Below are 26,291 nucleotides of genomic sequence, written 5' to 3'. Positions count from 1 at the left end.
TTATTACGTTTAAGAATTATGTGATAATCTAATAAATATTCTTTGGAATTGGTGACGGCGTGGTGACCTCATCAAGAGCATAGCTACAAAATGGTGTTGGCGAAGAAGATAATCACGTTACAAAGTGAGACAGAGCAAGAAGTATGGTTCAAGACGCTTGGATAAAATCGTTACAATGAGATGGTCACTAGGAGGACTGGAAAAATGTAATTGGTATAACAACGTATCATTAAAGCGTGGGATAAGCTGGATAAACGCATTATCGATTATGCAACCATACAGTGGCATTCTCGTCTTTGGGCGAGCGTTTCAGCAGCAGGAGGACATTTTGAACACACACTTTGTTTCAGATTAGATTACAACAGTTAATACCATTTACGAGTTTGGAAGGAAAAACTCCTATTTCTCATTTAATGAACATGATCCTACCGCAGTGTATCTGGTACTTGCTGACATAATACAGTGACATCAGTTGTCCAAATTGTGCTTTTTATATAGTGTTATTCTACATAATAGACCTACAATTGTGCAAATTTTCATGGCGATTGAGCGAAAAATATATAAGATATGACACTGGGTTAAAAACAGTAGACGAATGATGAAAACCAGACCAGTTCAAAATAGTATACATAAACGTTTATTTTTGATGGAATAAAAGATTTTATTTTTAAACTTGCGGTGGACCTTTGGCTTTTGTATGTATATAACAGTATATATATCCAGTGACCATGTTCGATCACATTTGAAAGATCCTGTCATGGAGATTTAGGATGCAAATTAAGGAGATTTGGATAATTAAGGAGGGTTGAATAATAAGTGGCTCTAACTAACAACTATTGGTAAATTTTCGAAACAATGTTTTTCAACTTTTCCTTGCTTAGATTTCATATATATTTAGTGTGTCATGTATCTGTCTGGTTTAAGAAAATCAAAACCGGTGGTATAAATATTTGAGATTGATGAAATACTGATGAGAGACTGATCCTTTTTTTCTTTTTACAAACGTCTGATACTGTTACTAAAAAATGGATCATTTCTGGTAACATTTTCTTTTAAGGGGGCAATCCCTCCCAGGACCAAAGTGAAATCATTCCAGTGACATCTGGTCCAGCCTCATCTGGATAGTTAATACTTTTATTTATTTTACCCAAATCCTACACCTATAAGTATTTTTCATTTTTTAACTTTAGACTTGGGAGGGGTTTGATTTTCTCTGGCTGGCTGTGATATCACTGAGTGTTTAGCGAGCGATTGTACGGCCAGAGTCGCCCCTCCCCGCCTCCACCGTTACCATGATAGGTTCTCTGATGAAAACAGGATGGGATAAGGGTAAAGAAAGCACTCGGTTAACAAACACTTCCCCGTTCAGAGGCCCCTAAGAAATTCAATGGCTGACTATGTGGGATTGCACCTTTAAAGCAGCACTCCTTATTAAAAAAAAAACTGGTGATTGAAAACTATACGGAAAAAAAAGAATATACTAACAGATGCACGTGTTTTTTTTATTTTATTTTTTATTTCTTATCAGTTTTCCCAGTAAATAATAAAGAAGCCTTTTTTTGTAGCAGGTAATGCTTTTGTGCACAGGGCTTTCTAACAGTAATTTGATTATTCTTTTTGAATGTTTTTTTATTTCTTCAGGATGGGGTAAAGTACAGTCTCAGAAGAGGTCACTTCAGATAGAGATAATGCCGTTCAGTTAAAGTTGAATGGAAAGAAGTGACTTGTGCATGGGAGGGGCATGCTGCATTGAACTCAGAATAATGGGATCCATTTCTCACATGCTGGGCTCTCATTGTGTCTTTATCCTCAGATTGTAGGTGACTATAACTATGTCTTACTGAAGAAACCGCTGTTCTCTGTGAGCCTTCTGTAGTTTGTTCTTTGTTATATTACTGTCTCTGTGTCATTCCTAAAGCCAATTTCTTCAGTGTCTTCTTACCTGTCCCATTCTTTCACCCATCTCCTGTGTGTCTACAAGCAAACAAAAGAAAAATTAGTGCGCCTGGTGATCTGTTCCTGAAACCACTCACCGTAAAATGGATTATTAAATAAATCCAAGTGTGATAAAAAAAAAAAAAAAGGGGGGGAAAAAAGGGGGAAAAAAAAAAAAAAAAAAATTTTAATTATAAATTGAATGGAAACGAAAATACACCTTGATGATGTGAGTAGTTAAATCCTATGAATACATATACTTTTATACCATTAATAGGTTATGTGACATGAACCATTAGGAGTGAGAGGGGTTAATTGTGGTTATAGCACAAAAAATGGCAGACGGAACCAAAATGATCCAAACACATAAGCAGCTTCCAATGCAAGGTACCCAAACCTTGCTGAATAAGGACAATAAAGAAAACAACCAGGGAAGCGCTATATTAGTTGGGATCAGGCTCAGCAGCCAATTTTATGTATAAACCACATATAAAACAATAGCATAAAATAGCATGATTGAATACACAAAAATATAATATATAAAATGAGTAACACAAGTCTCTGCCAGTTGGAGATTGTCCAGGTGATGTAAGTGCAAGTTAATGCCCCTGTCTGATGTGACAGACTCGGGCAAGAGTGACCTTTGAGAGGTATAAATCCAGAGTGGTAGCTGGGATGGAAAGCGCTACCAACTGTGCAGGTAATGAAGTGTGTAGAAATGGGAAGGTGCCGTAGGCATCAAATATCCCTTGGAGAGTGTACTGCGGAGGCTGTGGAACTTTGAAGCTGTGTGAGGTGTGTGAAATTCGGCTCTCAGCCCCTGTGTGCTGCGGCAGCTCCAGGCACAGCCGGGAAGGGTTGGTGCGTCACGTCCGGCCGTGATGTCATACCCGGAAACCCGGCGCCCTGTGAGTAGTTCCATCCCTGGTGTGCAAGCCCAGGAGAGCTGTACAGCGGAGTTTCTGCAGCGAGGCTGTGAAGGACGAAACAAAAGGAGCCACCAGCGCAAAGAGTTTGAAGTCTGGGTGAGCTTTTTCCATATTTGATGTGTATTCAATCATGCTATTTTATGCTATTGTTTTATATGTGGTTTATACATAAAATTGGCTGCTGAGCCTGATCCCAACTAATATAGCGCTTCCCTGGTTGTTTTCTTTATTGTCCTGTGTGTCTCATGTTTTTTTTTATTATTATTATTCACGCCAAGGTTTTCGGTGTGTTCTGTCTTTCTCTGTGGTTAACCGTTTTGGTGCCCATTCCGGGAACGGCACAGGTCCTTGGACACTTGTATTGTTGCCAGAGTGGCACATAGACCTTTGGAGACTGGAAGCAGGACTTCCTCTTCGTTGACAATAGGTGGGCAGATCTGCGTCTTTTGATCACTACGCAAGAATTCAAAGGTCCTGGTGTTGAAATGGCACAGACATTTTGAAAACCGATACAGTGAAGCAATCACTATTATACATATTCCAAGACATGGTTGTCCCGCTTGGAAGGAGTGAATTCAAACCTGTCATTTGTGTGTGAGCCACAGTATGGAAGTTAAAAGCAAATAATAATCTTTTTTATCTCCCTCTGTTAAATCGCCTTCTGTTACCATATTATTTGAATGTTTTGCCATCTCTTCTTGGTCCTCCATGAGGATACGCATCCAAGCGGCACAATTTGTCAGTCCAGTGACTTTCTTTCAAATCAATCTGCACGGGCACCACATGTGGGCAGCTTTTGGGACTGATCTTTGGATCAAATGTGTTAATGCCATTTCAGACTTGGTGCACCAGTAGCAGACCCAACCTTTGATACATTGTCATAGGCCAAAATGAGAGAGACTCTTTTTTTAGCTACCCTCAATACCAATGAGGAAAATATAGATACAACTTTTAATCCACATCTAAAATCAATATATGCGACATATACACAAAAAGTGCATGTGCGCACTACATATTTTTTATAATATATATATATATATATATATATATATATATATATATTTTATACACACACACACTTTTTGTATTTGATACTACCTGTTTTGTTGTACAGTTCCTACTATACACATCCTTATCCTGATCTCTTTTCCCCTACTCCTTTTCAATCCTACTCTCTATTTGACTTATTATTTCTGTAGCACTGTCTGTCTCTGTCTAACCCCTATTTGTATGGTAGGTCACAGGGTTATCCTGGCATAGTTGACAATGCACAACATTCCATTCAAGTACATTCCTACAAAGTGGCCTAGCTCGGAGTTGTGATAAAGTGATGGCACCCTGCCACTCAACCTTAACGCGTAGCATGTATGTAACATACTGTGTAGGCAGTTTCTAAGTGATAAAATATTATTTACAAAGTCAAAGTATGACCGGAGCCTTAAATCCCCTTGGGAATTGCATTGGTTTCTTTTGGAGTCATTGGAACAGCATTGCCCTAACAATTCGCAAATGGTGATAAGTCTGAGATAAAGCAAGGTCAGTGGTAGTAACTGAGAAAACATACACTAGATGGGCCAAAATGGTAATTACCTGCAGCCAATTTATGATTGATCCAATGTTACTGCCCTGTAGAGAATTTTTACGTGGTCGCAGTGCGTTACCCGTCAATGGAAGTATTTTGCAATTCACTTCGCAGTTAAGAGAGAGAGAATAAAGGGAGTTATTGTTACGACTACTGTGCAGTTATTTGGTTCATTGAATCGCTGTCAAAGCCAATTATTCCTTGCTGTTTCCCTGTTTTCTTTGTGTTCACTTTGTACATACGTTCTCTGTGTAAGATGATCTTACATTACAGTGGGAATTTTTGCTGCAATTTGGATAATACCCGTCTATGCCTTTGTCACACAGTTCATGTGATGCAGGGACGGTGCTAATTGAATTCATGGCCAGCATCCAAGAATATGATTTTTTTTTTTTATAAGCACAATTCTATTTGTTCTTATATGTCTTTATTCAGTAAGCTGTGAAGGAATAGGACTTGAATCTCTTCTAGTACAATATATGGAAAAGAGGCACAACTATAATGGAAAAATGTGTCCACTCCCAATTAAGCGATTTCTATACCAAGACAAATTTCCATAGCCAATTCCAATCTGGGTTTCGTCCCAAACACTCCACCGTAACTACCCTGCTAAAAGTTTGCAATGAAATCCAGTGTGGAATGGAACGGGGACAACTCACTGGTGCAGTATGCCTAGATTTTGCAAAGGCTTTTGACACAGTTGATCATGCTATCCTGCTTAACAAACTCCAGAGCTCTGGAATAGGGAAGCATGCTTTGAACTGGTTTCAGTCCTACCTATCAGGAAGATCCCAACATGTGTCCATCTCAGGTTCTAACTCCAACCCCCTGGATATCACCTGTGGTGTCCCGCAAGGCTCTGTTCTGGGGCCCCTACTCTTCTCAGTGTTCATTAATGATCTTCCCACAGCTTGTAAGGAAGCCTCAATACACATGTATGCAGACGACACAATCCTATATGCACACAGCCATAGCCTCTCTGACCTTCAACACATACTTGAGTCTGACTTTTTGAGACTCGAAAACTGGATTTCCCAAAACAAACTGTTTTTAAACACTGACAAGACTGTAACAATGGTGTTTGGGACCAAGACTACATTTTTAAAGCTTCCAGTGACTGAGCTCCTGATTAGAATCAACGCTAACACCACCCTGTCACTAGTTTTAAATACCTGGGCTTATGGTTTGACTCCCACTTAACATTCGGGATGCACATTGATACCCTGACAACCAAGACCTATGCCAAACTAGGGGTACTTTACAGGAACAAATCCTCCCTAAGTCTCCTGGTCAGAAAGCGTATCGCACAGCAGATGCTAATGCCAATTATTGACTATGTAGACATAGTATATGGCTCAGCACCTCAACCCCACCTTGGCAAACTTGACACCCTCTACAATTCAATTTGTCGTTTTGTTCTCCAATGCAACTACAACACACATCACTGCGATATGCTCAAAGAACTAGATTGGTCATCACTAGACTCTAGGCGCAAAGTTCACCTTTCCTGTCTTACCTTTAAATTCTTCATGGGCAAGCTACCCAGCTACCTGAACAAGCTCCTCACCCCTACCACATGCAGCACCTATCACCTGAGATCACACTCCAAAAGACTGTTCATGGTCCCAAGGCTCAACAAAGTATCCGGACGTTCCTCCTTCTCCTACCATGCACCCCAAAACTGGAACAACCTACCAGAGACTCTCACATCCACCACCAGTTTAAGTTCTTTCAAATCTAAGGCTGTCTCACACTTTAATCTGGTCTGTAACTGTTTCATACGCCCTTAATATATATTTTCTTTAACTGTGCACGCAATGTCTTGTATATAATAGATACCCTGTTCATTTATGTAACTATTTGTAACCATGTATTATTTGTTTTACTCTGTGCCCAGGACATACTTGAAAACGAGAGTTGTATTACTTCCTGGTAAAATATTTTATAAATAAATAATAAATAAATAATATATATTTTTTTAAACAAACCACCTTAAATGTCCTGTTTGAAAGCAGTATAATGTTGAATATTTTTTTCAATGGTTTGCCATTGTGAACACTGCATCTTAACTTAGTCTGACTTATTTGATATTTGGAACTGCCCCATTTTTTTTATTCTGCTTGGTATTAGCCCCTAATAAAAACAATATGTTTTTAATACTTTTCAAATTTATTAGGACTATTAGACACCAGGTTTTGGTTTAGCTATGATAATTTCTTTGTTTTTTTACTACATGTTGAGTTTGGAAACAGACATTACAAATGGGAGAGTTGCTGACACACAGAGTGCTTTTAATGGCAACCTCAACATATATTCCTTAATGGGAATATACATTTAATGGTGAATTATTACAGAAAATATCCATTTAAACCAGCATACTAGATAGCTGTCCAGGTGTCTCGCCTATTATTGTGGTTACTGGGACTGATACTGAAGTGCTGAACTTTGTGGCACCAAGCAAAATGCACTAAAACCCTGTAATTAGTCGGTTTTGGCATGCTTGGTGTAATTATGACATTTGGGATGTTTCAAGGCATCTTTAACTAAATTCTTCTCCAGTCTGTGGAAGTCTGTTTCACAGCATATTTTAATAAGGGCATGTCATGATATGGAAGATTAGCCCAGATTTTTACAGGATCGCAAAACACCAGACAGAATGAGAGTTAAATAATCAAAGGTTTATTCTGGCCAGAGCCAACAGGAAACCACACAATACAGGCACAGCAATAACTCACAAGAACACTGGGAACCAGCTCTCTAGGTGCCAAAGCTAGCTGACCCTGGATGCCGCCTTGATCCTGTAACTTGGGATGACCACCTTGTTTCACAGTTTAATTTTCAGTTGGTCACTAGACACAGAGACCAACCATGAACAATTGTGGTGCTCGGATTTGACATTGGCTTGTTTACTTTTCCGGCCTCTATCTGAAAACATGGAGTACTGGGTGCAGACCTTTCCTCCACTGAGCCTATTAGGAATCGGGGAAGCGATCGGAAAAGACCAATCGGCTGTGGACAGTGGCAAATGACAAACAATAATATATGGAGTGCCCCCTGATACTCCAAAAATAACAATGGAAAGTTTGATGCCTACTACTGCATCCATAATTGCAGTGTTCGACAAACCTATACATTTGCTCGCCCCGGGCGAGTGGATTTAACCCCCGGGCGAGTAAATATTGGCCCAAGCAGCACACGTTTGGTACTAGGTGGCGAGTAGATTTTTTTGTGTGGTGAGTAGATTTTTTGGTGATTTGTCAACCACTGCATAATTGCCACATGTGACCACCGTGTTACTACGACAACATTGGAATTGGAATGAATGCATGCTAATTGTGACACACCTGTGTTATACTGTCACATTCCGATGGCTTTGCTGCTACTGATAAGTTTGCCAGCAAGCAAAGCGGGTAGCCATTTTTGTCTTCTTTCAGGGAACCCATCGCACGGTAATAACTTATATTTGAAATATATTTGAAACTGAGGTGTTTGCCGGTATGTGACCTTTGCAGTGGGAGTCCCAAGTCGTTGTTACAATTATGTTACTAAACAGAGAAAATACGGGGGAGCAGATTGCTGATTTAAGGTAACCATAGAAATACTTCAGTTTGGGTATTTGGCCTGCCTTTAATTTATTTTTTAGATGTCCTTAAAACAGATGATGATTAAAGCAGCAAACTTCTTACACACCCTCCCCTCCAAAACAATGAAAAAATGTAAGTAACCTAACCTGATCCGGAGGGTCCGCCGCAGCTGATCTGTGGTCCCCCGAACTTCGGGAGACCACGGATCAACTCAAAGGGATGTAAATAACGCCCATCCCCAAAAGAAGAGAGTGCCAGTGCTGATTTGTTACTTGAAGTAATTATGTCTGAGAATGTAACATGTTGTGCACCTATATATAGGTACTGGGAAGGCTTTGAAGATATAGGCCAAAAATAAAGATTTTACTTATTTTGTGTTTGCGGAAATTAATTATAAACTATATTTCTTAGGAACCTGTGAATGGGAAGTGTTTGTCAATCAAGTATTTTCTCTACTTTTATCCCGCCCTGTCCATATCAGAGGGCCAATACATATCAGGGGAGGAGAAGAGGCATTCTTGCTGGACACTGACAGACAAAAGGGAGCAGGCAGAGAAAATAATAATAATAAACCCGCTACAAGTCTCCGATCACCATAGTTACAGAAAAACTTCAAAATATTTTTTTTTGTTTACATTTTTTTTTTAAAGCATCAATAACATATGTAACCCCCTTAAACATGTCGCTGCTTTTAGTATACTTTGGTCCTAGGAGGGACTGCCCTTTTAAATGATTTTAGTCCAGCTGTTTCCACATTCTCATGACCCCGTCTGCCCTATCCAGCTTCCCATGTGTATAGAGGAGGGTCCAGTCACTAAGGTTACACTGTTTGAGTCCAGTGGAATTCTCTTCACAAACCATAAGGGAGACTTTGGGCGGTTTTAAACATTACCTAAACAGATTGTTTGATTTCATTGTTAATTATGTTCTACTCCTGTAAATTACCACACAATTTGCTGAGCCTGAGGTAGTTGGTGTCAAGTAAATGATACCTTTCTTCTCATCCATTGCTCCCAGGCTTGATCTCATAATTATGCTGCAGAAGCCAAACCTGTACACATCAAAGGTGCAATCCCTGATATCCTGTGTTTGAAGAACACGCTTTCGTGAATGCTACATTCCAGTAAACCACATATATTCTAACATAGAATAACTCGGGTTGCATTATATTAATATTCCTCAGCAGACTATCTAGTTTCTCAGGTCTATAGTGTATACTTAATGTACTGTAGCATTTTGGTGTATGGAGCATTGAACTACCCTGCTTACAATACCATTTTGTCTTCTCTTTGCCTTTTGTGGGGTTGTTTGGCTAATGACAGCAGCATAATTAGTTTAAAGAGATACCGGGGAACAATGATGATTATCAGATAAGATTATAGGTTAAGTGGACAAAAAGAAAGAGACGCATACAGATTTTGACACAAGAAGCCGAGAAGTGAATACTTGAACCCTTTTCACACTGGAAGCTCAGGCTTTTCCTCTTCTGGGCTATGTGATCACTGGTGGAGTGATCACATGACCGTGGTTTGCCCTTCATCAGGATAGAAAATGATGTCCTCTTCATTTCAGTTCGCAGTCTTTCCGGGAAACTAGCAGAACATCATTGACCTTGGGGCAATGTCGTAGGCCCCCAGGTTACTCCTTAGTATGATGTAACCATAACTTCATGGGGTTAAGGTTGATTGAATATTTCTAAATGAGGGGATTACAAGACGTACGTTTGCCCACTACGTGGAACTACTACTTGAATGTTCAAAGTACAGGCATACCCCGCAATAACGTACGCAATGGGACCGGAGCATGTATGTAAAGTGAAAATGTACTTAAAGTGAAGCACTACCTTTTATCCACTTATCGATGCATGTACGGTACTGCAATCATCATATACGTACATAACTGCTGTAAATAGCGCTTGTATAACAGGCTCTATAGTCTCCCCGCTTGCGCACAGCTTCGGTACAGGTAGGGAGCCAGTATTGCTGTTCAGGACGTGCTGACAGGCGCATGCATGAGCTGCCGATTGCCTATTGAGCAAGATGTACTTACTCGCGAGTGTACTTAAAGTGAGTGTCCTTAAACCGGGGTGTGCCTGTATAGAGAATAGGCAGCACTCCGTGAGGAGCTTAATGTGAATACTGTTAGACAAATGATGCAATGGGAACAAGGGAGGGACACTAAACCCTCAGGACTACTAATCCTCAAATCCCAACTGGATTCCCAGCACTCAAGGAATACAAAGAGAAAAAGGAGTATGCCCAAAAGAGAGATTTAATATACAATTTATGGTCACATAGCACAAAATACACTGATACAGACAGGCAAAAATAGTGAAAGCAAAAATTAACTAAAACAAGAGGGGAGGGGTTGGAAGGTGACAAGGGGAATAGCAGGGGGAAGTGAGGGGGGAAAAAGGAAAATGTGAAAGGAGATCAAGGGGGGCAACGTTTCGGGGTGTGAGCCCCTTCTGGCCCGTTCCCAAGACCAGGTGGGTCTAAGGTATTTCTCTTGACCTTACTTAGGGTATCATTGCTGGCTACTCCAATCTATCGCAGATTAACACTATAATTGAACATAACGGTATAGAGATCATACGCCTGTGAGATAATAGTGATGACACAGTCAGCTGCTGTTTTTAATTTAAATATTGAGTTGTTTTAGGATTTGTATTATTTACATTACATTACACCCACATAATTTAGTGTGTAACAGTCCATTGGGGTCTTCTTTCACTAAATCTTTTTAGATCATATCACTGAGACGTCATAAAGAAAAGTTCTTATTAGCTGTGTAAATACAAAGATAGGCCACGTGTTTCAAGCAACGTGTATTTGTGCCATGCACCCTATCAATTACTGAGCATAGTACCTTTTAACCCTGGTGCAACATCTAGGTTTGACACATTTCAAATCTAATCTGCATTTCATAGTTAAGCAAGTTAGACCTTGAGCAGTGTATATGCTGTCACTGTGTCAGGTCAGACTGGATAGAATAAGTGGAGACACACCGTAAGAAACATACAAATAAATACCGACAAAGAAACGGAAAGACTGTTACACAAACCTAATCTTAAATATCAATATATACATATATATAATCACCAAAGTATGGAGCGGTGCTCTCAAGTGAACATAATAAACGGTATCATGAAGAGCAAGCACATGAAAAATTAAGCCCTTATTTAGAGAAAAGTAATCTTACATGATTAAATTATTTTTAATTCATTAATAAACCAAGTAATAATACAAGGAAAAAGATGGGGTAACTCGGCGGTCACAGTTCTCCATAGATCAACCCAGCGCAGTAAAAATAAAACCCTTTATTGGATCAAAAATATGACATCAGCAGAGAGTAGATACACTCTGACGCGTTTCATCCTGAAGGAAGGACTTTATCAGAGTGATTTCTTCAGGACGAAACGCGTCAGTGCATCTACTCTCTGCTGATGTCATATTATTGATCCAATAAAGTTTTTTATTTTTACTGCGCTTGGTTGATCTATGGAGAGCTGTGACCGCCGAGTTACCCCATCTTTTTTCCTTGTACTAATCACGGGCAGGAGCACGCTATCACAACAAGCAGCTTGGAACAAACGCCGCCTTCCATCAGCAACACCCGGCAGTCTGCACTTCTCACTGTGAGTACTTGCCAGCTGATCCATTCATCGTGGGATACGGGGTGTAGGTGAGGCTAGCATTTACTGGATATTGTGACTTACTCACTGGAACTTCACTGACATGCCTCCTTGTACTTCTACCAGCTTATGCTTTATAACCCCCCACCCTGAGTTAGTCCGGTTATATATGGAGGATTAATAGTTATATATGGAGGATTAATAGTTAATAGTTTATTAAGCCATTACATCCATGACGCTGTTGTTCTTATCTCTGTGCTCTATGGACTAAAAAATATTTACCTGCCTAGCTTGCAGCATCAGGCTTTTGGGGTTCTTTCCCCGTTTTTTCTTTCTCAAGTAATAATACACTATGCAAGATTACTTTTCTCTAAACAAGGGCTCCATGTTTCTAGTGCTTGCTCTTCATAAAACAGTTACAAATAAATAAATACCTTTGCTATAACTCCAACTATTGCTCTCCAAACCACTGGCCCGATTATTTCCTAATACAGTACTGACCAATCAGAATCCGCTGCAATATCAGGGGAATATATAATATCAAGTATGGATGCAAAGCTGGTGCTATTCTGCGGCAAAAATTGCAATAGAAGTATCCAAGAAGTCCTCATTTCAAGGAGTTTTATTCTTTGGCACGACTGGTGCAGTTTTTAGAATGGAACCACTTTTGCCATGATACTTGAGCTCCTAAGTACATGGCACATTAGATGGAACAGATTCTAAGCAGCGTGACCACCCTTTTACCGGCGGCCTGTCTTTCTATATGGAATGTTGTGTGTACACAGGAACGCAGACATGCTGCCCAGTCTTAAAGCAGCCCGTCATTCTGGGTGAGAAGAGGGGGCTGGCAGTGTCCGAAAGGGCAGCCATATTTAGTTGAAGTGAAATGGTGGATCAGCAGGGCCGCGTCAGTGATCTGGCTTTGTTGAAGCTATGTTTAGTCAGTCAATTCATAGCCCCATGTGACAGTCAAGCCCGGGCACCCTCAGCAAAGCATGTGTCGCTCCTGGATCGGGTAGTGGATATGACAGGCAGAGAGGGAAAATGTGACCGGCTAACAGAGCAAGAGCAGGGGTCGAGGAATAAATCCACACACAAAATGAGTAAGTAAAGCTCCCTGTGGGAAACGCTGCTCATGCTGCATCGTGGGAAATGTGACAGGTTGATACTATAAAAATGAAACGAGTTTTGTTAAATTGAAAAAAAAAAAAAACTGTCTGTACATAGAAAGGTCGTCTATGTTCTTCAAAGTGTCTCTCTCTATCTGAGCCAGAGTTTGAAAAGGTACAGTCCACAAAGGCCACGTTTGAAACACTGGTGCTCTGACATTCACCGATTGTTACAAACCCTGCATTTTGTATTATAAATATCAATTTATTTGTATGTATTTTTTATGGGATAAAAAGATGGATGTTGAGTCATCTTATAAATATATGAGGAATTACAAATTATTTCATTATGAATTTTTTGTTTTGCTTCCTGCAGTATTTTCTCTGTGTAATTCAGACAATTTGTCACATTGCGCGATTGTGTAGCGTTCCGCTGTGCTTTATTTAGTCTTGTTTAGCAGTGTATTACAGCGTGCTTGAGACATATGTTTTAACACACACCTGATAAAGTATACTAAAATAGTTACAAATATGGCTGTGAACCTTCACAAAAATCCCTATGCCTGGTGTTCTCCGGTTTCAGCTTCAGAAACTCCACCTCCATGTATTGTATGTGCTTTAAATATAATATAATATCATATATATTGTGGACTGACACATTCAATGGTTAACCTATTTTTACTTGGCCATCATTTAGATAAGTACATGTACATTATATAAATAGTATGTGTGTGTGTGTGTGTGTGTGTGTGTGTGTGTGTGTGTGTGTGTATATATGTGTGTGTATATATGTGTGTATATATATATATATATAGATAGATAGATAGATATATATATATATATATATATATATATATATATATATATAATATATATATATATAATGTGTGTATATATATATTTTTTTTAATATAGCGCAAACAGTGTATGCAGCGCTGCACATAGTATTTTGTAAGCAAAATTAGTCCATTCTAATGTTGGTGCCTGAGGCACAGGGAGATAAAGTAACTTGCCCAAGGTCACAAGGATCCGACGCCGGGATTGGAACCAGGTTCCCCTGCTTCAGTCACTGACTCTTGTTTTCAGAGTTGGTGACTTTGCCAACTGAGCCACTCCTGAGACAACAAAGAATATTGCAAAGGAAGAGGGGACTTAAGAGCAGACTTCCCACTGCAATGTTCGGTAAATCTATAGTATTTCAAACAATCCAGGAGGAGCAAAATATAGGGAAATAAAAACAGAAAACAGTGCAAATTTAAGTGCAGACGTTGAGACTCTGATGAAATAATAATGACAATATCTTGGCTCTGCCGGTCTATCTACTTACAAGATGTAAGTGGTAAGTATGCAGTTGGCAGATTTGGCTGCCACCCCAGGTAGTAGCTGTGTATTGTGGATATCCCTCCAGGCTTATCTCGTCAGGGTAACCATGGTGTACATATGGGAGGAAACAAAGCTACATAGCGCGATCTGTCTTTCCAAAAACTTTATAAAATGAATATGAGCATATAAAATGTGCACTTACAATGTGCCAGAATTAAAAATGCATTTATCACAGTGATTCTAGGTTTTTTTTTCCGATCTCACCGCCTCCTCTCTGGCTCTGGATGTCAGCCGTCTGCAACCTGGAACGCTCAGCTCCGTTTCTCCTCCGGCGCGTGTGACGTCACTGCTCAGTGGAAGGTACAGCTACGGATCCCTCACTAGACCAAAACACCACTCTACACGTTTCGCCCAGCTCAACAAGCTGTCAATGGCTTCGTCAGAGCGTTCCAGGTTGCAGACGGCTGACATCCAGAGCCAGAGAGGAGGCGGTGAGATCGGAAAAAAAACCCTAGAATCACTGTGATTGTGATAAATGCATTTTTAATTCTGGCACATTGTAAGTGCACATTTTATATGCTCATATTCATTTTATAAAGTTTTTGGAAAGACAGATCGCGCTATGTAGCTTTGTTTCCTCCCATATGTACACCATGGTTACCCTGACGAGATAAGCCTGGAGGGATATCCACAATACACAGCTACTACCTGGGGTGGCAGCCCAATCTGCCAACTGCATACTTACCACTTACATCTTGTAAGTAGATAGACCGGCAGAGCCAAGATATTGTCATTATTATTTCATCAGAGTCTCAACGTCTGCACTTAAATTTGCACTGTTTTCTGTTTTTATTTCCCTATATTTTGCTCCTCCTGGATTGTTTGAAATACATCTTTCTACTTGGAACCCTGGAAACAGGTTCTACCAGAGGGTTTGAGCAGGGTTTATTATTTGAGCACTAATATCATTTTTTATTGCACTTGCACGTATCACTATTGTATATATTTAAGTTGTTAGCGCCTTATATTCACTTATTCACAATATACAGTAAATCTATAGTACCATGATAACCGTATACAGTAGCTCTCCAAAAAGGAATTCAATTAAAACCAAGTGAAGGAAATTACCTACGAAACGATGTTAAGGCAATTTCATGGTGCTAGGATAAAAATGATCAATGGGGTTTAATTAAAGTATCATTAATATCACAAGCAACAATACTGATTTTTGAATGACACAATCTACAGTGCTCAATGGAGCAGAGAATTCTATGGCACTCAAACGCTGGATTTTTTTGAGTGCCACAGATACTGTTCTCTATTGAAGTCTATGGAGCGATTTCTGCTGGGATTCTCGCCTTTCTGCTAGAGTACCAACCACCATTTTGAACGGAGCGGAGTGCACCCGCCATCTTTGGATCCTTTGAACAATCAACAGTGTCTCCATTCCAATTTTTTGTTCTAACGAACATTTTAAAAATGTTGCTTCTTATACAGATATTTTGTGTGCTGATTCACCTTAACACACATCTGCTTAAAGATGCATACGAATAGCACTGCATAATCATGGACACATGATACATAAAGCTTGGCCCCCTGCAGACGCACTTACCAGAACTCCCTCCTACTGTCTCTGTACGTTCTCCCTACCTACCAATTTGATTGTAAGCTCCTCGGAGCAGGGACTCCTTCCTTAATGTTACTTTTACAGTATGTCTGAAGCACTTATTCCCATGATCTGTTATTTATATTATTTGTTATTTATATGACATGTATTACTACTGTGAAGCGCTATGTACATTTATGGCGCTATATAAATAAAGACATACAATACAATATGCAGAATCTGCCCTGGATGACACTGAAGAACAAATCTCTCATTAGTAGGCTCCTGACTCTGTCATATGATCTGACCTGATCACAGAGAAATCTTTCTCCCGGTCTTTCAGGGCTCCAGAAGTGTAAATACAGTAAGACAGGCTGCGTGCTCCAGGTAATGCAAAATACAGTACTAATTCTTTAAAGAGGCAAAACAAGTGTTTTTGTTGTTGTTTTTTTTACACAGGATTGAAGCATGGGGTCTCCGGAGCTGAATCCCATTATTTCCAGGGACCCCCTGATTCCCGAGATACCTCCGTAGGGGGTGCCTATAGCTGCTCCAGCTCACTAGCTTGGGTTCATGTAATGGCCGCTTTTCAACGCTCCCACGTTCTGTGAAGCAGTGACATCATCCAGTCTGGCTTTTTATTGGCCCACGTGACGCAAAAGCATTAAACTTGCAGGAGATACCGGCACCCCCTTTTGGAGGTAATTATCTCTGGAAGCAGGGGGACCCCGGAGCTGAAATGTAATGGGGTTCAGCTCCAGAGACCCCCTGCTTCAATCCAATGTAACAAAATAAATAAATAAAAACTGCTCGCTTGGATTGTACCTTTTTAAAGGAGCAATTTTGAGAAATTGTTTTTATTTATGGTCACGATTATAACCAAGCTGTCTCCTGGTCTGTGACTGCACTGGTAAATACTGCAAGGACTCCCCTGAAAATGGCAGTATTTTAATTGTAGCATCTTTTGCTTTAAGAATATTGTTAGAAAATCAGTTGCTTTAAGGCAGCAACCCCCCGACCCACGAAAAACTTAAAATGTTTTATTTTATTTTTTTAAGCTAAGGCGACACATGCAGCTGTAGCTGACCCGTGGTTCCCTGGCCTCCCAGGTAGGGTTTCTTATACCGATTTTGACACACAAAAAAAAAATCGACAAATTTGGCAACGGGGCCATGAATAAAAAGTCTCAACGTCGCCTAACAATTATGTTACACCTTTTTATTGGCTGCCAGGGCAAGTCCTGACCCTGTGACCACTTTGGCCAGCAATCGGGAACACCAAACGAAACAAAACATTTGTGAGCAGTTCAGGCTGCTGCTTTTAGTCAGTGGCTCTTAAACTTTTTACATTCTCTCCCTCCCCGCCCCCCTCAAAAAAGTGTTTTGCCTTTGGGATCCCATTCTGTGTGCACAAAGTAAGAGGACCCTTTTTAAAGGATAAGGAATATGTCAACTGGGTTATTGACGCTGGGAAGTAACTTTTTTGTTCTGTATGTCACGATCTCTACATCGCTGGACCAGTCTCTAACTTTTTATTTTCACTTCCTGTATCTCCTTGTGTATGTCTCTCCTTTCACTCCGAGCCTCTAATTAAATCACCTGGGATCCCTTAGGTTAGGAAATATTGCTTTCAGCCAACCATTATTGACCACCCCATCGTGTCATGCTGCTGCTTGAGATGTACATGAGCTTCCATAACCTGCAGGAGGGAAATATGAATGCCTTTAAAACCACTAGTCTCGGCCACAAATCATCTAATTATTCTTTTTTCTTCATGTGAAAGTGTACAATACCTGCAATGAATGCTGTGTACTCTGTAGCCTGTTACAGTTCGAGTATGTAACATTACTAGTTTGTCAACTCTGGGCAACAACTCTTGGCCCTAAAGCTGCATGACTTTGCAATGATTAATTTATTTATAAAGTATCCCCTTTAAACCACAAACATTAAAGTAAGAGAAATACCTGAGTTAACCGCACCATCCGTGTGTATAGTATCGCTATAGATAAATTCAGCTCAACCCCCTTATAACGCGATCCATTACAACGCGAATCCGCTTTTACCGCGATGGAAGCGTGGCTCCCAATTTTTGTACTTATGAATACTTTACAACACGATTATTGGAATCTTAAATACTTCATTGTACAATGCATACAATTGTACATTATTTCTAACGCGATCCGCTTATAACACGATGTGATTCTTTGGACCCCAAGCATAGCGTTATAAGGGGGTTGAGCTGTATGTATTTTAATGAGATTCAGTTATGATGGATTTTTTGGATTTATAACCTGCTTATTGTTCATTAATTGCAGATCGTAGCACAACACTGTCCTGAATTCCTTTGATTTGAGGACGTCAATTTGTTTTTCTAACTTTTTAAGATTATGGGGGTAATTAGAAGTACTGTCCTTCATAGAGGCCATTTGGGCAGTTTTTATGGCTGAAAATCTAGCATATTCTACCGAAAGCTGCCGGAACGGCCGCTTCAGTGTGTGTGTATATGTATGTAACAGCCCCTCTGTTGCCTCCTCCCATCCCACATCACTTCCTAACTCTTCTCCTGCCTTCCTTGACTCTTTTTCCGCTGTCTAGGGGGAGGATGTGTCACTGCAAATCTCCTCTTCTCCCTCTACCACCTGCACTCTTGATCCCATTCCCTCCCATCTCTTAAAACCTCTTGCTCCTTCTAAAATCCCTACGCTCACACAGATTTTGAACTCTTCCCTCTACTCTGGCACCTTTCCACCCTCCTTCAAGCATGCAACAGTTATGCCATTACTCAAAAACAGCAAGCTTGACCCTACCTGTCTTTCTAACTATCGACCTGTCTCCCTCCTGCCTTTTGCCTCCAAACTCCTTGAACGTCTTTTATTCTCCCGATTGCTCCATTTTCTCAACACCTATTCTCTCCTAGACCCTCTACAATCTGGCTTCTACTCTGCTCACTCCACTGAAACAGCCCTCATTAAAATAACTAATGACCTCCATGCTGCCAAAGACAGATGTCATTACACTCTGCTCATATTACGCGACCTCTCTGCAGCATTTTACACCGTGGACCACCCTCTTCTCCTTCACATTCTCCATACTCTTGGTATTCATAACAAATCTCTATCCTGCATCTCCTCTTACCTCTCCCATCGTACTTTCAGTGTGTCTCCTGCTAACACCTCCTCTATCGATCTCTCTGTGGGGGTACCCCAGGGTTCTGTCCTGGGACCTCTTCTCTTTTCTCTGTACACACTTTCTCTAGGTGACCTAATCACATCTCTTGGGTTTAAATATCACCTCTATGCTGATGACACACACATTTACTTTTCAACCCCTGACCTTACATCTGCTGTACAGACCAAAGTTTCTGAAAGTCTCCCTTCAATACCATCCTGGATGGCCCTCCGCTGACTTAAACTTAACATGGCAAAAACAGAGCTCCTCATACTTCCTCCCAAACCTGGCCCTACTACCTCCTTCTACATTACTGTTAGTAGTACAGTACTATCATTCACCCAGTAGCCCAAACACGCTGCCTAGGGGCCACAATCGACTCTTCTCACATTCAAAACGTTTCTAAATCCTGTCGCTTTCCCCCTCGCAATATAACAAAGATATGCCCTTTCCCCTATTGCTCGGCTGCTAAAACTCGGACTCAGGCCCTCATTCTCTCCCGTCTCGATTACTGTAACCTCCTGCTGTCCGGCCTTCCTGCCTCTCACCTGTCTCCCTACAATCTATTCTAAACGCTGCTGCCAGAATCACCCCACTCTTTCCTAAATCTGTCTGTGTTTACCCTGCTCAAATCACTCTCCTGGCTTCCTATCAAATACCGCATCTCGCACTCAATTCTCCTCTTCACTTTTAAAGCTTTACACTCTTCTGCCGCTCCTTACATCTGAGCCCTAATTTCTCGCTATGCACCATCGAACTCTTGCGTTCTGCTCAAGGATGACTTCTCTCTACCCCTTTTGTATCTAAAGCCCTCTCCCGCCTTAAACCTTTCTCACTGACTGCCCCACACCTCTGGAATGCCCTTCCCCTCAATACTCGACTAGCACCGTCTCTATCCGCCCTTAAGACCCACCTTAAGATACTCTTACTTAAAGAAGCATATGAGTAGCACCGTGGGGATAATACTAGACACACAATACATAAAGCTTGGCCCCCTGCAGACGCACTTACCAGAACTCCCTCCTACTGTCTCTGTATGTTCTTCCTATCAATTAGTTTGTAAGCTCCTCGGAGCAGGGATTCCTAATCCGAAATGTTACGTTTGTCTGAAGCACTTATTCCCATGATCTGTTATTTGTATTATTTGTTATTTATATGATTGTCACGTGTATTACTACTGTGAAGCGCTATGTACACTAATGGCGCTATATAAATAAAGACATACATACATTAAGCACTACTTGGTCAATATAGCCATATATTGTGAAATACATGCATTTGCAATTTGACGGTAAATACACAATAATGCGTTAGATTTTGTGTACTAAATAAATCTCATGAATTTCAATTAATTATTCTTTAGTTTGCAACAAGGTCAAGAAGCCTGACCTACTATCTCCTGACCTTCAATCCGGAATACAGTGCTTAAATATATTTTTTGTCGTTTTAAAATTTGTATTCATTTTTTTTTTTTTTTGTGTGGTTGTATGCAGTCGCAGCTCTTTGGCTTTCCATGATGCTTTCTTTCCCTCTGCCCTAGACTGTAATAGAAAAAGATGTGTTTTTCCAAATCGATATTTGTGTATTCGAGAGGCTGTATTCTGTCTAGACCATGAGTGGCCTACTCTGCTCTGAATCGAAGCAAACTTTCACTTGTCATTCAAAAGCCTCTTTGTACTGTAGATCTGCTAAAATCTGATCACATTCACTCCAGGTTTGCCAGCCATTTGTACTTTACTGTATAACAAACAAAAGGGCTACTGTATGCACTGTTTTTTTTTTTTTTTAAGGTATTCTACGTTTCAGCTTTTGTTGGAACCTTTGTCAAGAACTAACAAATGTCCCAATGGAAGCTGAAATGTAGATAGATTCAGTTACAACGTTTATAGTGCCTGCCTACCACATTTGTTTATTTTGGAATGTGGACACTTTTCTTGGTCTTTTTAGGTAAAGAACCCCCTTTAGGTCAGATTTACCCCATTAGGTGTGTCCACATCAATGTCAAATATAATATATATAATATACACCAAATCTGACACTGGTATTTATTGGGTTAAGAAAAATATGCCTATATTCCAGTCAAGCAGAGGCTTTTTGTAATTCCAAATTCAAACATGTTGTTTATTTTTGCAGATGTGTGCAATAGTACTGATCTTCCAGAAGTTGAAATCATCAGTTTGCTGGAAGAGCAGCTGCCCCATTACAAGCTAAGAGCAGATACAATCTATGGGTATGACCACGACGACTGGCTTCAAACACCTCTTATATCTCCGGATACTAACATTGACCTGACTACTGAACAAATCGAAGAGACTCTGAAATACTTCCGTAAGTAAAGACTCTTAATTTTATCTTGGTTCACAGATTAGTCTGGACCAGTGGTGTTCAACTTTTTTTGGTTAGGGAACCCTGTAATTATGTTGTGAAATTTGGGCAGACCTGAACCTTCTGTAATCGCGCATCTGAGATCAGATGCATTGTAAATTCTTCTGTATTTTGTACAGTTTTCAAATGACCTGCAAATTGCAAGGAACCCTTTAGAGATAGCTGGGCAACCCAATGGCTATTTATTGCAGCATATGGCAACACAGATTGAGAACTATAGTACTAGTCTAATATAATGTATACAATTAAAAACTCTGGGCTATGCCATGTGAATGCTTAAATAAATGAATATAGTTATATAGTTAGCAGTGACTTCTAGATTGAGGGGATATATATATATATAGATAGATAGATAGATATAGACCATACGATACCGGTCGCAACACGACATCAAGGGACAGCACGCAGGTAAGTAAATCAAAAATGTTCTATATTTGATACAAGACACAAAAACCGACGTTTCGGTCCCCCAGTGGGACCTTTCTCAAGGTGGTGCAATTGAATTCAGTGCACAATACATATATATATATATATACCCCAAACCCCAGTGCAATTCAACAAAACCAATCACAGTTAATAAGCCTCACCTGCCTATGTGACATGCATCCACAGTATCAGCATGTAAAGAGTGGCCATTTTGAATATATTAACTCTATATTTGTTTACCTGATATGTGTTTGGGCATGCGCAAAAGGCTCAGGAATTGCATAATGTTACTGCTGAGAGACGTGATAGTATCAAATAGGAGAAAAAGAACCCAGTTTTGTAGCACTCATTCACAACAAATGTATAGTGATAAATTTAAAATACTTTATTAATAACTATGAATAAAAAATAGGGTGTTAAAACGTAATTAAATACTATATTTGAACAGCACGTGACTGTATCCGTTTGTAACCCACCCAAGTCTAGGTGGGTAGATATGGTATGATCCCTGATTGATACTCGGGATCAGATGCTAAAAGTTATAGCTACCTAAAATATAGGAAAGGAGCCTGAGAGAGCCCACCGAAAGGACTGTCTCTATGTGAGTGTATCTAGGCGTGTAATGCGCTCTAAATGGATACACTCATGATGTATGTGGCATATAGTGCGCTAGGTTAGACCTATATAGTGTCTACCCCAGATAGAGATTGCACTGGTTGCTACATAGATTCACCAGCGCTGTCTGAGCTAAGTCTCTAATGAGGACATATATTGCCCATACTCTTAACATAAGTGCAGACTAATAAGCAGACACTCAAGTATGGTATATAAATGTCGGCAAGCTAAAGCATCTAAAAGAGATTACCAAAAAAGGGTGTTCGTGCATTGCACCTAGCAGCCCATGCAGAAGCCACACGTACACACTTTGCGCACATAGGTAATCACCCTTACATGACAGGGTGATAAAGTGCGCAGAAGGAGGAGGCTAGTGTAGAAGCAACCTCCACAGTGTTGCGTGGGTAAATCTGTTATCTGTGATGACTGATAGGGCTAATGTATGCACATGAACAGCTAAGATATACTGAGAGACTACTCAGCAAATAAGGGATAGATGCACTTTGAAATGCCAACAATTACAACTGGTACTGGAGTAGGGTACAAAGGGGGTTAATTGTAAGATGAGGTCAGTAGCCCCAAAACACCCCACCCCCCCTCTCTCAGAATGCAGAGCAATTATATGCACAAAGTAATAAGGTGGGGAGCCGGTCTAACTAGTGATCGCATAGTCCCCTATATCAGCACTGATCCTGGTTATATCAGTGCCGATATGCTCGAGGACATGCCTGTCTATCAGGTGAGCAATTTAAAGACTCCTTAGGGCATGGAGGATCCCGCGATAGTGGTGTATAGCGCGATCCCGGGTTAACATGCACACCAGGGGAAGCTTAGATAAAGTAACGCGGATCAATATCCTTAGACTGTTGGCCGACGCGCACGTTTCACGTGTAAAACGCTTCTTCAGGGCACATGAAACGCGCGCGTTGGCCATTCTCCCCCTGCATACGCGGGAAGCTTGTTTATTCAAATACAACAGTCTAAGGATATTGATCCGCGTTACTTTATCTAAGCTTCCCCTGGTGTGCATGTTAACCCGGGATCGTGCTATATACACTACTATCGCGGGATCCTCCATGCCCTAAGGAGTCTTTGAATTGCTCACCTGATAGACAGGCATGTCCTCGAGCATATCGGCACTGATATAACCAGGATCAGTGCTGATATAGGGAACTATGCGATCACTAGTTAGACCGGCTCCCCACCTTATTACCTTGTGCATATAATTGCTCTGCATTCTGAGAGAGGGGGGGTGGGGTGTTTTGGGGCTACTGACCTCATCTTACAATTAACCCCCTGTGTACCCTACTCCAGTACCAGTTGTAATTGTTGGCATTTCAAAGTGCATCTATCCCTTATTTGCTGAGTAGTCTCTCAGTATATCTTAGCTGTTCATGTGCATACATTAGCCCTATCAGTCATCACAGATAACAGATTTACCCACGCAACACTGTGGAGGTTGCTTCTACACTAGCCTCCTCCTTCTGCGCACTTTATCACCCTGTCATGTAAGGGTGATTACCTATGTGCGCAAAGTGTGTACGTGTGGCTTCTGCATGGGCTGCTAGGTGCAATGCACGAACACCTTTATAACAACAGATATTACCGATACCTTACTGACAATAGTGAGGGAGCGCCTATTTGGGTTCACATTACCTCCAAGGTGTTTTGGTAATCTCTTTTAGATGCTTTAGCTTGCCGACATTTATATACCATACTTGAGTGTCTGCTTATTAGTCTGCACTTATGTTAAGAGTATGGGCAATATATGTCCTCATTAGAGACTTAGCTCAGACAGCGCTGGTGAATCTATGTAGCAACCAGTGCAATCTCTATCTGGGGTAGACACTATATAGGTCTAACCTAGCGCACTATATGCCACATACATCATGAGTGTATCCATTTAGAGCGCATTACACGCCTAGATACACTCACATAGAGACAGTCCTTTCGGTGGGCTCTCTCAGGCTCCTTTCCTATATTTTAGGTAACTATAACTTTTAGCATCTGATCCCGAGTATCAATCAGGGATCATAACATATCTACCCACCTAGACTTGGGTGGGTTACAAACGGATATAGTCACGTGCTGTTCAAATATAGTATTTAATTACGTTTTAACACCCTATTTTTTATTCATAGTTATTAATAAAGTATTTTAAATTTTATCACTATACATTTGTTGTGAATGAGTGCTACAAAACTGGGTTCTTTTTCTCCTATTTGATACTATCACGTCTCCATCCAGTCAGCACCTCACTGTGGTTAACACTAGCTGTGCGGGTTTTCTTTACGTGTAGTACTGCTGAGAGACTACATAAGTCTGCCACACCCAGCGATATCTTGGATAACCGGGGAGAGTGCGCATGGGCTAAACTGATCTGGAGTTGATACCTGGATAGATTAACTATTGCAGGGACGTGCAAAATACACATTGTAACTGCAAGTGAAGCGAAACATGTGAAACACCTGATGTGCTCACCGTAAATGTGCAAAAAAAATGTGAGGGAATAAAACATATATACACACGTGTGGATGACGTGGCTGACTGGAATCTAGGTCAGTATATAAATGCTGAAAGCACTCAGCCATATAACGCCTAATGCATAGTGTAAGAAATGATAATGCAATGATGACTCTATGCATCCTGTCAGGAAGCGACATCTTAAAAACCAACAAAAATACATAATGCAGACAATGTCAAATAGAGAAACTGGTAATAAATTAGAATAAATGCTGTGTCACACTCTCAGCAAACCATTGAGCTGCCTGCTGGTACTAGGATTCATCTTTAACAGCAAAACCAGCGCATACTGCCGCGGGGTGTCAGCCAGTTAGCCGCATTTCCTCCATGTAACTAATCCCTAATGGGTATTGAGGAGCACAGTCCCACTATGTTGTTTGCTGATACTAGGAATCTTTTCCACAGCATATACTGTACATGCTGATCGTGGACATCAGCCAGTCAGATACTGTTTAACAGAAATAATAATTCACTACAGAAAGATAAGGGGTGATATTGGCCTTCATTTGCATTGGATGATATTTCGCGTAGTTGCCACATTGTTTGTGCCAATTATTATGCTTTGATGCATTGTTTCACTATCTATGGATGTTGTTCCATTAACCATATGTATTTTGTGCAGCATGTCAGGCACCTCAGGTCCCTTGCAGTCAAGATCCACCTGTGGCAATGTTTGCTGGGAGCGGGACACACAGCATTTATTCTGCCTTCAATTTATCACTAGTTTCTCCATGTGACAGTGTCTGCATTATGTGTTTATGTTGGTATTTAAGGTGTCGCTTCCTGACAGGATACATAGTCATCAATGCATTATCATTTCTTAAACTACGCATTATGCGTTCTATGGCTGAGTGCTTTCAGCATTTATATACTGATCTAGATTACAGTCATCCACGTCATCCACGTCATCCACACGTGTGTATATATGTTTTATTCCCTCACATTTTTTTTGCACATTTACGGTGAGCACATCAGGTGTTTCACATGTTTCGCTTCACTTGCAGTTACAATGTGTATTTTGCACGTCCCTGCAATAGTTAATCTATCCAGGTATCAGCTCCAGATCAGTTTAGCCCATGCGCACTCTCTCCGGTTATCCAAGATATCGCTGGGTCTGGCAGACTTATGTAGTCTCTCAGCAGTAACATTATGCAATTCCTGAGCCTTTTTGCGCATGCCCAAACACATATCAGGTAAACAAATGTAGAGTTAATATATTCAAAATGGCCGCTCTTTACCTGCTGATACTGTGGATGCATGTCACATAGGCAGGTGAGGCTTATTAACTGTGATTGGTTTTGTTGAATTGCACTGGGGTTTGGGGTATATATATGTATTGTGCACTGCATTCAATTGCACCACCTTGAGAAAGGTCCCACTGGGGGACCGAAACGTCGGTTTTTGTGTCTTCTATCAAATATAGAACATTTTTGATTTGCTTAGCTGCATGCTGTCCCTTGATGTCGTGTTGCA

The 26,291-nt window shown here is 40.6% G+C and overlaps 1 protein-coding gene across 3 annotated transcripts in view; it reads left to right on the top strand.

Annotated features, from left to right (window-relative positions):
• TRAK1 (trafficking kinesin protein 1) overlaps positions 1–26,291 on the top strand; it is a 162,969-nt gene that overhangs the window by 14,050 nt on the left and 122,628 nt on the right. For 2 of the 3 annotated variants that reach the window (XM_075586686.1, XM_075586685.1), the window contains exons 1-2: positions 12,536–12,767; positions 21,003–21,197. The exons of the other annotated variant lie outside the window; for it this stretch is intronic. In XM_075586686.1, coding sequence (XP_075442801.1) covers positions 12,551–12,767; positions 21,003–21,197 — 412 coding nt within the window. In that variant the 5' untranslated portion in view covers positions 12,536–12,550. Of the gene's footprint in view, positions 1–12,535; positions 12,768–21,002; positions 21,198–26,291 lie in introns of those variants that run through there. 3 annotated transcript variants of the gene reach the window in all.

This window comes from Ascaphus truei, chromosome 2 (genome assembly GCF_040206685.1).
Source record: "Ascaphus truei isolate aAscTru1 chromosome 2, aAscTru1.hap1, whole genome shotgun sequence".
NCBI lineage: Eukaryota > Metazoa > Chordata > Amphibia > Anura > Ascaphidae > Ascaphus > Ascaphus truei.
Note: the sequence above shows the minus strand (reverse complement) of the source record. Positions and strands in the feature narration are given on the sequence as shown.